Source organism: Cokeromyces recurvatus, assembly GCF_025118155.1.
Source record: "Cokeromyces recurvatus strain NRRL 2243 chromosome Unknown BX663scaffold_7, whole genome shotgun sequence".
Classification (NCBI taxonomy): domain Eukaryota; kingdom Fungi; phylum Mucoromycota; class Mucoromycetes; order Mucorales; family Mucoraceae; genus Cokeromyces; species Cokeromyces recurvatus.
Window position 1 is genome coordinate 696,050 of NW_026251393.1, and position 14,535 is coordinate 710,584.

At 30.6% G+C, this 14,535-nt stretch overlaps 6 protein-coding genes across 6 annotated transcripts; 5 read left to right on the forward strand and 1 right to left on the reverse strand.

Moving 5' to 3' along the window:
• Positions 1-1,536: 1,536 nt before the first annotated feature.
• BX663DRAFT_431297 (uncharacterized protein) lies at positions 1,537-1,713 on the forward strand (the record flags this gene model as incomplete). Its single annotated transcript, XM_051522862.1, has 1 exon — positions 1,537-1,713. A coding segment is annotated over one exon (177 nt), but the record flags the coding sequence as incomplete, so codon positions are not given.
• Positions 1,714-1,957: 244 nt separating this feature from the next.
• Positions 1,958-2,552, forward strand: BX663DRAFT_503458 (Tim10/DDP family zinc finger protein). The gene is made up of 4 exons (XM_051526765.1): positions 1,958-2,075; positions 2,179-2,274; positions 2,344-2,427; positions 2,507-2,552. Exons 1-4 carry the CDS (start codon positions 2,010-2,012, stop codon positions 2,525-2,527), a joined length of 267 nt encoding a protein of 88 aa, XP_051384744.1. The 5' UTR covers positions 1,958-2,009; the 3' UTR covers positions 2,528-2,552.
• Positions 2,553-2,626: 74 nt separating this feature from the next.
• BX663DRAFT_550398 (uncharacterized protein) lies at positions 2,627-9,162 on the reverse strand (the record flags this gene model as incomplete). The annotated part of the gene is made up of 19 exons (XM_051531213.1): positions 2,627-2,735; positions 2,800-3,044; positions 3,102-3,275; positions 3,527-3,648; positions 3,746-3,838; positions 4,306-4,437; positions 4,504-4,639; positions 4,702-4,973; positions 5,051-5,177; positions 5,238-5,390; positions 5,447-6,736; positions 6,844-7,052; positions 7,114-7,696; positions 7,798-8,130; positions 8,214-8,280; positions 8,337-8,417; positions 8,473-8,858; positions 8,957-9,048; positions 9,105-9,162. The coding sequence occupies 19 exons, from the start codon at positions 9,160-9,162 to the stop codon at positions 2,627-2,629; spliced, it is 4,662 nt and encodes a 1,553-aa protein (XP_051384745.1).
• Positions 9,163-9,685: 523 nt separating this feature from the next.
• Positions 9,686-10,084, forward strand: BX663DRAFT_503468 (uncharacterized protein). Its single transcript, XM_051526766.1, has one exon. The coding sequence runs from the start codon at positions 9,770-9,772 to the stop codon at positions 10,013-10,015; it is 246 nt and encodes an 81-aa protein (XP_051384746.1). The 5' UTR covers positions 9,686-9,769; the 3' UTR covers positions 10,016-10,084.
• A 106-nt stretch (positions 10,085-10,190) lies between these two features.
• On the forward strand, positions 10,191-11,844 carry BX663DRAFT_503469 (uncharacterized protein). Its single transcript, XM_051526767.1, has 2 exons — positions 10,191-10,731; positions 10,761-11,844. Exons 1-2 carry the CDS (start codon positions 10,670-10,672, stop codon positions 11,641-11,643), a joined length of 945 nt encoding a protein of 314 aa, XP_051384747.1. The 5' UTR covers positions 10,191-10,669; the 3' UTR covers positions 11,644-11,844.
• A 958-nt stretch (positions 11,845-12,802) lies between these two features.
• BX663DRAFT_503472 (uncharacterized protein) lies at positions 12,803-13,510 on the forward strand. The gene is made up of 3 exons (XM_051526768.1): positions 12,803-12,953; positions 13,033-13,143; positions 13,222-13,510. The coding sequence occupies exons 1-3, from the start codon at positions 12,901-12,903 to the stop codon at positions 13,412-13,414; spliced, it is 357 nt and encodes a 118-aa protein (XP_051384748.1). The 5' UTR covers positions 12,803-12,900; the 3' UTR covers positions 13,415-13,510.
• Positions 13,511-14,535: the final 1,025 nt, after the last annotated feature.

Here is a 14,535-nt window from a genome sequence, read left to right on the forward strand (position 1 = left end):
GGAAAATCATGCAAGTCATACTCATTTATGAAAAAAGGTTTTGCATTAGATTCAGGTAACTTGAGTCCGATTAGCTTGACGTCTGTTTTCAAATAATCTTTGAAAAATATATTTACTATCCTCTAGTCTCTAGTACTTCTACTTTAGATGTTGCTCATGGAGGTTTTCGTGAATTTCGTAGCTCACTAAACCAAGTATTTTGTCCATCAAAAATCTGTACTATTCTACACTAATATTACCATTTTACGCTAACTCTAGCTTTTCTTGATATTAAATCCGCCTATGACACTGTTGACTGTCCCTATATTTGACATAAATTGCAATTAGCCTTATTACCTTCTAATTTTTTTTTCGATGATGTCTATATTGAAGCATTGTTAAATAACACCGCCTCCTCCTGCCGCTTTTCATCTGTTATAGGTATTCTTCAGGGATCAATTCTCTCGCCATTTCTTTACTCTGTATACATAAATGAGCTACCAGTCCTACTATGACTATACTCTAATGATGCTCCAGAAGTAAGCAACATTGTTTCGTTAGTTGCCCTAATTACATCGTTATTATACGTTGATAATGTCGTACTAATAGAAGTACCTGAGCAGATGCCGTCTCTACCACAGCTCTGCGAAGACAGTAGTTAACATTTAGGCTATCGATATAATCTTCTCAAGTGTGTTGTTATTATTCTTTCAATTGATGATCAAATTTACAAATTATATAGTATACCTTTACCCTGCACAGATTTCTTTTCATATCTTGGTATTCCAATCAAGCTAGGTTATTTTCTTGATATTTCAGCACTAATTTAACAGAATGTTAACAAGGCAACAAAGACCATAAACCAAATCGCTGCTATTGGTATCAATTCCAAAGGTTTTAATCGCTTACTTTCTATGCGCTTCTACATTCAAATGGTACAATTTCAATTGGAATACAGACTTGCGATTAGTATTTTTGAATAACAACCATATCAAGAAAATTGGAATTCTGTCAAAATGATTATGCTCGCTGTATATTTGGTGGCTCATCCCAATCCTTAACCAAAGTGATGTTTTATCTTGTTCAACAGCCATCGATGGCAGATTAAATCTCAATTCTACAGGCAAAAATTTTCCTTCGTTCACTGGAGTTACTTGAAAGCGCTTTATTACAACATCTATTGCCGCATATTTAGGCCTCTGCCAGACATTCACACTGGTATAAACTCAAAAAGTGACCCCTCAGACATTTATGTGCTCTTGTATTCAATATCCTAGATCATCATGCTTTTAAGCAGTTTTGTCAACAATTTTTTTTATAAAATAGTTTTGATTGTCTTTGCAATAATATCAATTCCAAACTGATCTTAGTCTATCGCCCTTCTTTGGAGCAAGGATCTAATATTTTGATTATTAATGACTTACAACAATCATAGTCAAGTCTTTCGTTAGTGTCTTGGTTAGCTTCTTGGTGGTGTTTCTCGGCCGTATCCTTATCATTCATATAATAACTTTACTCCGTGAATACTCAAATCAATGTCTTCATATGTACCGTTGACTTAATATACCATCAACTATTGCTAATCCGATTTCCTTTTTCCTCAACCAACTACCTCTGAAGAAACCAAAGTCCCTGCAACTCACTTTTCTTTGGTTAGTTTGTTGGCCAATGATCTGTATTATTTTACATGAAATGGGATTATCTGTTTCATCAAATACTTCATCCTCCTGTTAATCCTGGTATCAAGCTGATGTATTGGTTATTCTTGTAATAGACTAGTGTATTTACACTGTTTCTGAATTTCTTATTTTCTTCTCTTGACTCCTACGATGTTTTTATTACCTTCTCTCTTTTTTTTTTTGGGACTGACTAGGGCAATCCAATATTAATAAAATTGCTACGTGCTCATTGGTCATTTTTATTTTTATTTTCAAATAAATAAATTCTTTTAATCATATTAAATAAGCTCTCATTTTTATTTTTATTTAATTGTATATAGCCCTTGTCATATTCTAATATAATTAACCATTATGGATTTCTCAAGATTTAATCAAGCTGAACAAGCTCAAATTGCTGCTATGATTGAGCATAAACAGGTATACATATATATATTTATATATATATACATATATAGAAAAGTTTATTATCTTTCTGACGTGTACAGTGAATATTTTTAATTTTAATTTAATATACATGTAGATGAAGGATTTTATGAGACTCTATAGCAGCTTGGTTCAACGCTGTTTTGATGACTGTGCTAATGACTTTACAAGTAAATCTTTGAATGGAAAGGAGGTTAGCAATTAGATTTAAAGATCATGGAGTATATAATTGATTGTGGGGATCTTTTATATATGTATATAGGAAAGTTGTGTTAATAAATGCGCTGATAAGTTTTTGAAACACTCTGAGAGAGTAGGTTCTCGTTTTGCTGAACTTAGTCAAAATGTAAGCTTATAAATTACATATATTATTTTTACTATATAAAAAAAAAAAAAAAAAAAAATACTTAAAATAATTTAATTAGATGGCTCCCCCTGGACAATAACATATGAATATGTATATTTTATAGAATAAAGTTATTATAATTATATTTACATAAATTTAGATAAAATATACATACTACATACAAATTTGTTGGTATAAATTACTTTGAAATAGATGCTTCTTTAACAGTTGGCGGTGATAAAGATCTTCTACAAGTTGGACAAGTTGGTTTTGAAACATGATGCTGTATCCAAGAATGTAAGCAATGTCTAATTGGAAGAAAAAGAAGATTTAATCAAAAGAGAAATGAAATAGGATTCTTTTTTTTTTTACAGATGAAATAAATGGCCACAAGCAAGTTTCTTTGCAGTCTTCATTTTCTCTCTGCAGATAGCGCAGTCATCATTATAATTTAATAATTCTTCTGCAGAAGCATCAACATATCGATCTCGAACATATGACATAGCTTTCCATCTTTCACGATAAGTAATAACTTTACTATGCAAGTTCTTTAATACACTTCTTACATTTAAGAATAAGACAATATCGACTAATCCAAATGAAATGCCATGCATCCACTATTTAAATAGATTTATAAAATTAAGTGTAAGATGTAACTACAACACTTATATTACCATTAATTGTAAATATTGTAATAAAGTACAACCAAGTATAAGTACATCAGCGCTTAATTCAGTATAATAGTTGATTAATCGTTTACTTTCAAATCCATTTTCTCTCCATTGATCTAATAAGTGCGTTATATATTTAATCAATACTTGTATAGTATCCAATACAACTGGTAAAAACTTGAAAGAAGATTAGTTTTAATAGAGTTATAGTTTACTACTACTTTACCTCCAAAGTAAGAAAGGCTATTGAGGTTGGAAATAAATAAAAAGAGCAGATATACCAAATAATATTACTGACTAATATCATAGATAATAGAAGCGTAATTTTATAATACTCCTTTAAAGATACAAAAGCTATTGTTGTCAACTTGTATTCTATGTTAATATATACACATCTACTACTATTGTTATTATTATGATTTGTTTACATTATCTAATCTATCTCGACCAAGTAAACTGAAAATTCGCATAAATCCTAATAAACCAATCCACATGGATAATCGTAATATATGTCTCCATACTGGATCCATCACTGCTCCAATAAATATCACTTTGAATAATAAAAAGTTTAACATTCGATCATACATGTGCTTATAAGTCAAAGGTTAATTATTGAATAAGTTTTGTCATCATTGCTCTTTACTCACTTGACTTTCCATTGGCCATAATTCTCCAAATATTAGTTTGATTATCCATCTTCCAAAAAGTATTGATCCACAGATGGCCATGTTCACATGTGCCTATATAAATTAGAATAATCATAAATAAATAAGTAAGTAAATAAATAAAAATAAAAATAAACCATAACTTTCTACCAATAAACTTATTTTTTGTGATTCGATATGAGAAAAATAAGCAAAAAGATAGCTTCTATTACAAACATGATTTTTTGATAATATTGAACCCAAGTCTTTTGAATAGCAACTTGACCAAACGTCCGAGTATAATAAAAAGGACCGCAACGAAATAACGCAAGCTACTATAAACGTAATACTAGAAATAAAAGTATAATTTGGAATATCGTATTTCATAAAGAAGAACTAGTTTATTTACAAGGTATATTTTTATAAGGTGGGCGGGGAGAAATAAGAGAGAAAAAAAGGAGTGAAAAAAGAAAAAAAAAAAAAAAAATGAATAAATTTTATATACAATAAATTTTAATTTATTTGATAAATAGACTTTAGTATTTCTGAAGCATTTAATTCACTTGATATTATAGGCTTCAATTTTTGCTGTTCTAATTTTTGTCGTTTCTCTTTTGTTTTATATTCTTTACGACTCATCAACAGTTTTTCAAATAAAGACTCCATAATTAAATCTTGTTGTGTATTCATGGTATCTAAAATATAGGTGTAAAATAGGATTATTTAAAGTCCTGACTTTATCATTATCATTATACACTTACAGTCACTCATATCAATGCCTTTTCCTTTAGATTGAGCTCCATTACGTGCTTGGTTTCTACGTTCCATTTCATGCTTCTTTTGTGCTTCGATGCGTTCACGTGTTTGTTTTAATAGCTTCAAATCGTTTTGGCATTTCTGATCGAGCGACAAGTTAGTTAGTTAACTTACAATGGCTTTTATTTTATTTTATTTCTTACCTGCCAACTATTAGTAAAGATTTGAAAGATCTTGAAAAACTCGTTAGGTTGCATCTTTTGTGGATTTTCACCATAAAATGAGACAGATTTTTCATAAGCAACTTCTGACTCTTGTTGTAATTTTTCAATACTATTAAATTTATGAGTTGCTTCCTTTTGGAACTCTTTTAAAGCTTGAATGAATGAATCATTATCTTCATTAGATAGCATATCAAACTGACTTAGACCCTTTTTCATACTAGAGAATTCACTCATTAATTCCGTCTTATTCACTAGAATTTATGTCAATAAAGGGGGGGGAGATATTATTATAAAGATCATTTTGATTATTTGTTCTCTATCTCATTACCTTTACATGCTTCTTTACAGTATTCTAACTCATCTAAAAATCCAAGAACCTTGGGGAAATTCTTTTCGCTCGTTTCAACGAGGAAATGTAATAAGGTAGTTGATGTAGATCCTTTTGTGTCAATAATCTAAATTCATTGATAAGTTTTTTTTTCCCTCTATTTTCTTTCAACTAGAATTTCTCATACCTTGTTAATACTTGAAATCTTAATACCTGCAGCGCCTCCTCTACTAGTGTTCCCATTCATATAATTTCCCAAAACAAGAATCATGTGTAATAATTGTTTAAATCTTTTAGCATTTTTTAACGAATTTGAAGCTAATAAAATATCCTTTAATTCCTATAATACATAACAAATAAGATACAATAGTTTTTCTTTTTCTTGTAATGTCTTACTTTTTCTACTCGATATGCTTTGTCCCAAAATGTTACTTTATATAAAAGGCATTGCACACGTAATTTGAATTGTGGTATTTTCATCATCTGTAATGATAGTTTATCAGGCATTGAAAGTTTTTGTACATCACCTGTATATGATTTTAATTTCTTTTGCTCATCTAGTTGGGGTGCAAATTTTGTCAAACTTTCCAACATGTGTTCTTCCATCAAAGTCGAATTAAATGATCTCAAATACTCATCTAGCTTATTTATATCTATTTCTTTAGGTAAACTTGTTATGAAAATATTCATCGTGTGAGCCTTTCGTTCATCTAATAACTCAATCTGATCATCTTGTTTGATTATGTGACGTTTTGTAACAGGTTTCTGGGCAAAGGTCTTTTCAATCGTTGTAAATACATCAGCCTTTGAGAGTTTAGTGACAATTAATGATTGTGGATCATGTGGATTAAATAATGACACAGCGTCATCAGTCTCATCACTGTTGTCATCATCATCACTTTCGTCATTCAAATGTTCCCAAATAGTATCACTGAGTTGGCGACGGTTAATCTTTTCCCATTCTACAAACTTAAGCTTTGTTTTGGATTGATGAGAGGGCTGTTGTTGTTGTTGTTGTGGTGGTGGTGGTGGTAACGATGAGACCCCAGGTACGCCTGGTGGTGGCGGCGGTGGTAACGAGGAAGATACTGTAGGAGGTGGCGGTGGTGGCGGTGGAAGTGAAGAAGACGTTGAAGGAGGTGGTGGTGGTGGCGGTGGTGGAAGTGAAGAAGATGCTAAAGGAGGAGGTGGTGGTGGCGGCGGCGGTGGTGGTGGTGGTGGTGCGGCTTCATTTGTTGGAGGAGAAGAAGATGATACTGGCTTAGAAGGCATGGTTGGTATAGGAGGAAGTGGTGGTGGTGGTGGTGGTGGTGATGATGATAAAGTGTCTATATTAGATGGTATATTGGTTGGTATTAGTTTAGGAGAAGCTGATGGAGGAGTAGGTAGTATTGCAGTAGAAGAAGAATTAGAATCTTCGTTGACGTTTGATTGAGTCGTTTGTAGTGGAATTCCTAATTCTTGTAAATTAATTGGTTCTAAAGTGGGTGTCTCCGGTAACAATTTTAATTTTAAGGCCTTATTAGAGTTACTAGAAGGTGTCTGAGGTATATTTTTAAATTTCTTATCAACATGATTCGGCTTTGAATCTTTATGTTCTTTCCTTGATACTGACAATGATTTCGATGTAAGTTGTTGCTCAACGCTTTTACTAATTTTTGATTTAATCACTTCAAAGGATTCACTCTTCATTGAAAGTAAAAAAGTATATGTTAATAGAAAGGAAAAAAAAAAAAAAAAAAAAAAAAAGAGAAAGTGAGGAGGGATTTAGACTTGATAGTCTTATTACTTACTTGAGTGTTCTTTTCAGTGTTCTTTGAAACTAAAATGCAGACTGTCTCATAGAGTCTTTTTATTTGGTTATCCATTGTCTCCAAAGTTTTTTTATGTTCCTTCTCGATATCATTAAGCCTTTGTTGTAATACAGCATTTGTTTGATTAGCAACGCGTAAACCACGCTCTAATGCTTCATTCTTTAATCGATATTTTCCAACAAGGCCATCTATTGTAATAGTTCATTATTAAATAAATAAATAAGTATCACAATATACAAAAACTTATACCTGCTTTTAAATCTAATTGAATTTTTAATTCTGCTTCTCTTTCAAGAGCCTTAGCAGCTATTTCCCTTGCTTCATCAGCTTCTTGCAGGGCCATTTCTAATTCATCTTCTTCTGCAAATTTGGATATCAAATCCTTTACTGTCATACCATAAACATGTGAGAAAGAGTTATTTGAATGACCATTTCTATCAAGCGTGATTTGTGAGACAAAATGTTCTACAAGTTGGTAATATCGATTTCGTGTCTCTGGAGAATCCGACTGAATCAGTGATAATTGTAGTAATATAGATTGTAGATGATCATATGCTCTAGTGCCTCTTATAGTGGAAGCTAATTTATCTAAAATTTCTGTTGGTTCTTCTGTACCATTTCCTTGAACCATATGAGCTATAGCATCACTATCCTCTAACTCTTTAAATTCCTCTAATTTTAAATTAATGAGTTCGTTATTGAAGGATTGCATTTTTTCAAAAATTTGGGCAAGCCCTGCTTGATAAAGTTGATTTCGTAAGATTATTCGATCATCCTTATCTTCCACTGTATCTGGATCTACAATAGCTAGAATTAATAAAAGGTTTGCTAGCTTTTTTTTTTTTGTGAGAATAATGGGAAGGGAAAGACAAAGATGTTAAAACTATATTTCGTATGCGTTATATATATTGTATCTATAAAGTAATACTTTACTGCATGTTCCATAATGGGTATATCAGAATTATTTTTCGAAACTATTTGTCGAACATCCATACTAGCTCCTACAATTGTTCCCATTTTCCCTCTTCCGTCCAAGATAAGACATAGTTTCCTTAGCCATGAATCAAAACGACCATAATCATTTCTAGTTTTTTTGATCGTATCCATGCCCTGTAGAACCATGTTATGCCCCTTAGGTTGTTCAAAATAGCACATAAATGTTAATGCATCACAAACAAGTCTTTGTATTGGCAAAGAAGGTGATAAAATAGATTGAGTTAAGGTGATAATATAACTTGGCTCACTAATAACTTGTTGAATACCATACTATAGATGTGGAAAGGGGGTGAGGAGTTTTTTTTTTTTATATAACATGATACGTTATAAAATATCAGACAATATATACATACATAATTATTAAATAACTGTCGTAGACATTTGATTATCTCAAGTTCTAGTTGACAATCTCGTTGATTTCTATAAAATATATAAATACATATATTAAAGTTTCCATTTATTGTACTTTCATTTACCTATTGTCATTCTTATTGATATATGATAGCTCTTCAAATAAACTATTAATACCATCTTGTTCGATAAATTCCTGAACCCATCTAATTAATAATAAATAAATAAAAAATATTATGTAGGCATAGGTTTATTTTGTACCTGATAGGCATTGTCCTTAATCTAACAGAAAGATCGGAAACTAACTTTGAACGAACTTGGGATTTTGATTCTCTTCTAGTGAATGATTTTATATAATAATTAGGTGTTAATAAATAATCTGATGATGATGTGGATGATATGGACGAAAATTCATTCGCTGTAATGGTGCTATTTTGACTATGATTACTATTATAACTATTAGTGTTGTTATTGCTGTTATTATTGTTATTATAAGCAGTAATAGCAGAGGTTCGATTATTTGGATTCTTTTTACTAACAACTGTTCCCATAGATATTAAAGCGCTTTCATTACAAAGAATAAACCATTTCTTTTCTGGCGTTAATTCCCTAACATTTGCATCGTTAATATTGATATCTAGTCGTGACTATGTAAAGTGAGGATGGTATTAGTTGACTGTAAAGCAATTATATACAATAATATATATAGATATATATATTTCTCTTTTGAAAGTGTAATATGTACGGCTACTTCCTCGAATAGTCGATCAATTTCTTCATTTGATGGCTTGCTTTTTTTACTATCGCTGCTAATAATAGATGTAGATGATGATGATACTATGAATAAAATAGTCAATAAAGTAAACGTAAATAAAAGAAGTTTTGATATTTACAATATTTATTTGATTTTGAATCTGATGAATTCTTTTTTTTATTTCGAAAAATTGCCATTAAATGAACAGTAAACAAAAAAGAACAAATAAAAAAAAAAAGGGAAATAAGCAACAGTAAAATAATAATTTTTTGTGTTGTATATAAAGATACAATATTTCCTTATTTGGCAGAGACAAAACAATAATTAATTCTGGTACATTTCGTTTTTTTTTTTCTTTTACAAAACCTAAGAATATATAATATTAATATATGTACTAAAGGATCATATACTTGTAGTAAAAGAATAAGAAACAAGCCTCTCTACATTGTTAAAATAAAAATGTAGATAATTGAGGCTGTATTATGTAAACCTCTTTTTTTTAAAAAAAAAAAATCATATGTAAAATTAGATGCAATTTGTTGTATTTTTTTTGACACTTGTTTGTAATACTTTGAAACGTATTACAGCATATGCTGCATATCTTTATATATGCATAAGTAAATAGCTGTATAATGTTATCAAAAGCTTGTTTATTGCTGCGATATTCTATTGGCTATGAATTTCAATACTTATCGGGAAAGATTTCATCCACTAAAAAAGAAAAAAAAAAATATATTTTTGTCTTGTAATCTATCTTGAATTCTTTTTTTTTTTTTTTCTGTAATTTTTTTTTTTTTATCTGAAATGTTAACAAAAAAACATGCCTTAGATGATGACTTTGAGTCACCTAGAAATGTAATAATAGAAAGTAATGTGGATTATTTATCTTACAAGTTTGATGAAATGGATCTTGCTGCTTCTTGGCGTGTATTAACAAAACAAAAACTAACAATTGTAAATGGTATTCGACTTGAAAATGCTTCGTGGAGGACTTGGGCTAAACAAAGAAACAATTTAAAGACTATCAGTCCGGAAACATTGAATTGGTAAAGAGAGAAAAAAAATATATATATAACATAATAATTACTTCATTGATATATGTGTGTTCCCAAAAAAAAAAAAAAAAAAAAAAAAAAAAAAAAAAAAAGACTCACATGAGTTACGGTTTTATTAGGTTAAAAGATAGTGATGTGACGTGGCTTTATGGTCCTTTACATACAGTCATTAAAAATATGGATGATGAAGACCGTTATGCTAAACCAAAAGTATCTGCTCCAGAAGATACATTAGGTTTAATGACAACTTCCGCACAACAACAGCAACAGCAGCAACAGCAACAGCAACAGCAACAGCAGCAGCAGAATTTGGCTACATCAAAAGAATTAAGTGATAGTCAAATTACAACATCATCTACTGAAAATACTGTAGTTAAATCTTCTTCCTCTATTTCCTCTGCTCCTACAACAATGGGTACACCTAATTCAGATTCAAATAGGCCTAATGCCTCTCCTCTTCAAAAACCACTCAAGTCTGCTCTGAAAAAAGTTACCATGTCAGATTTATTAAAAAGATCAGCTTCGGAATTACAATTAAATTCCAAGTTATCAAACGGTATATCGCTATCAGAAGCTAATCAACAGCTTGGCGCCTTCTCACCTGCTGTTATCGCCAGTCATCGTCAACCCAAGTTGCGATTTAATCAATATGTTGAACAATGCATTGCTTTGTCAGCTGACACTAGTAGTAGTAAAAAAAAAAGTTCTCGTGTGAGACTGACGGAATTGAATGATATTAGAAGAGATAAAGAGGATGAGGACACTACATCGTCCTCTGCAGCTGAAACTTCAGATGATGATGATGACTACGATCCTGGAGAAGATTCAGATGCAGGCAGTATTCTTATGATGCGTAGTTCTCGACCTCATAAAGTAAGATCATCCATTAAAAAAATCGAACCTACTCTATTGAAAACAAATTCACGATCGGATCAGGACTCAAGTGATGATGACTCTAATTCGGATGAAACATCCGATGATGATTTAATTATCCCTACTACCTCGTCTAATAATGCTTATCAATATGTACATAAATATCGTCGTAATAGTAAAAGTAGTCTTAATCATAATCGTAGAAAATCTTCCAATGTTGACACATGGGATGCAGAAAGTGCCGATTCGGATGCTCTTGTCCAACATATTATTCAAGTGTCAAAAGGTAAAAGGCCATTAGGGCCTAGAGACCCAGCAGCCGATCGTATGCCTACTCAACCCAATGTCAGCTATGATAATGGTTACATTAGTACGGATGGGGGTATGCCACCTACGAAATCGGATTATGATTACGAGTTTGATGACGATGATTGGGATACACATAGTGAACATGCAGAAGATGTTCCATACGCTTTTATAACTGAGGAATATCCACCTATTGCGCCTGCTCCCCCAGTTGGATGTCAAATTTGTAAGGCGCCTGTTAATAACGAGCCTGTCTTGCCTGCTGTGAAACCTAAGGTTGAAAGATGTGTAAGTGATACAAAAGCAACAGATGATATCTATCATACTCAACAGCAATATGATAGCAGTAATAACGATGGAAGTAATAACAATAACTCGACATTCTTTAGTAGTATTGCTCATTGGGCTTCTTCTCATCTTTGGCCAGCAGATAAATCTAATTAACAAAATACAGAAAGAAAAGTTGTATAATAACAAAATCCATGATAGAATCTATATAAATATGTCCATTCCTTTTTTCTTTTCTTTTTTTTTTCCCCTTTTACATTATATTATAAAACATGTACCTAAATAATATTCATATAACAACATCATTTCTTTTTTACTTGTACAGCTCATGTCAATAAAAAAACAAAAAACAAAAAACAAATAAAATTTTATATATATAGAAGCTTGAATATAAACTATTATCAGTTCCCTGACATTCAGTTGTTAGACGTATTTTATAAGAAAATTGTTTAAATATTGTTTAATAATCTACAAATATATTAAGCTTAGTGCGTAATCCTACAACTATAAATAATCAAATAGAACAATTTATCCTGTCACTATGTGAATGTATAATGTTTTATGCCTTGCAAAATTTGGAATTCATAAGTTAAACCGTGGAGACCAGTCACAATAGATATCTCTTTTACTTTTTTTTTTTTTTTTCTTTTTTCGGTTTTCTTTTTATTAGTTCAGAAAATTTAATCAAGACATTATGGGATCATCAGAAGATAAATCGAGACACTCATCATCTTATTCTGAACGCCGATCACGAAGACGTTCTCATTCACCACACAAAAGAAATAGACATGATAGTCATTCAAGGTCTCCTAGTCGAGAGCGCTCAAGTAGACGACATGATAAAAATGATTACAAACATCGTTCTTCAACAAGAAATCGGAGCAGAAGTTGTGAATCAAAACATCGTCATCATCGTCGTCATCATCGTTCTAGAGATAGAAAAAGACGCTCTTCTTCAACATCATCATCATCATCATCATCAAGTTCTTCGGATGATGATAGGAAACGAAGAGAGCATAAAAGACATAAAAAGTCCAAAGTAAATATAACCAACACATAATATATACATATATATACACATCTTAAATTAATTTAATAATTAGAAAAAATCAAGAAAACATAAAAAAGTTGGTGATGAATGGGGTAAATATGGAATTATTCACGAAGCAGAGTAAATATGTACATTATAAACATTTCGAACTTTATTTTGAATTAACTTTTTTTTTTAATATATACAGTATATTCACTAAAGAACCAGTATGTTGATTTTTTAAGTTGAATGAAAACTCAAATAAAAAAATATTTATACAGACGTAAAAAAAAAAAAAAAAAAAAAAATAGGAATTTCAGGCCTGGTTAATTGAAGTTAAGAATGCAAACGTCGAAACACTCCATAATAATAAACGTAAAGAAATGTTTATTGAATTCATGGAAGATTATAACACAGCCACTATGCCACATGAAAAGTAATGTACATTATATAATAATTATATACATATTATAATTATTCATTTTTTCTTTAATAATAAACACTATTTATTACAGGTTTTATGATCTTAATAAGTGGGAAAGACGCCAAGAGTTCATTAGAATGGGTGGAGATCCTATGGCTACAACCGATGTTTTTGATTTTAGAAAAGACGAAGAAAATCTAAGGCAATTATCTTTATTTCTATATCAAAATTACAATTGTAATATAACACACCTTTTTATTAATATTATTATTATTATTAGAATGCATCATCGCCAGAAGGCTAGAGCAGCAGCAGCATCTCGTCAGCCAGCATTGCAATTGTCGGAAGAACAAATCAAAGAGCTTACTCGAGTTAACAGGGAGCGAGTTGAAGCTGATCGTATGCGCAAAATGGGTTTAAAACCTAAAGAAGGTATGGGTGTTCGTTATGAAGAATATACTGGTGAATTTTAAAAAAAAAAATCAAAAAATCAGAAAAAAAAGTGTAATGTCTATATTAAAATGTCAATAAATAAATAAAAGACAGTTGATAAAAAGGTCCAAGTCAATGAGATTTAACAATAGTTGCTGTAAAAGTTGATTATTTTAATTAAAATTTTAAGCTATGGGTATTTATACATAAATGATGCATGATGGTATGGAGAAAATAGAAAAGTATGTGTTATGATAAATAATATTATACAATATTATACTATGAGGAATATACAAAAAAAAAAAAGGGTAATGATTTATAATTGCCGCTACGTTTGAATTTAATGATGACTATAATATATTTTTTGTGAGATTCAGTAATAATTATTATAGCAGCCCGATTCAACTCTCTGTCGTTAACCGACAATTAAAATAGTCTTTTTTTTTTAAAAAAAAAAAATTTCAAGTTAAAACTTGTTTGATCTCTTCTTTATTTCTATCAAACAATAATTGTATTTATATTAAATAAATAGATGATAAAATATTATATAATCTATGAATATGTTCCAATAGAATAAAATAGAATATAAACAAATATTAAAACAAGTTTTAACCTTTAAGAAGTACCTACGTGTCAGTTTGTTTCATTTCTGTCCCTATTTTGCGTATTATTAGTTTGTTATTGGTTAGCAGCTTAAATTTCCTTTTTTTTTCGTTTTGCCTCTTTCCCTAAGCGAGCGTGCTACAACCATACTTCAATTTTTTTTATCAGAATGTCTTCAATAGCAGGTTCAATAAAATATGAAAAAATAAACTCTTATTTAAAGGTAAAGTAAAGTTGGTTCAGGCCTTTAAGCGTATTTGTAAATAAAGGTAGCCTGTGAAAAGATTTTTTTAGTGCTCAAAAAGAGTATCTATCTAAAACCCGAATAATAATATAACTTATAGTAATCTCCATTATACTAACATAACTGTATATAAAAAATTAATAAAACATAATACAATGGCAATAACCTTTTAAAGAAGAAATGAGAAGAGGTAGGGTACGATTCAAGAAAGTTTGTAAAATATTGGGTGTCTGTAGGAGGAACAAGGAGCTTCCAATGTTCTAATTGGCTTCTGAGTTTTAATTGAAATTTTATATGCTATCACAATTATTATGG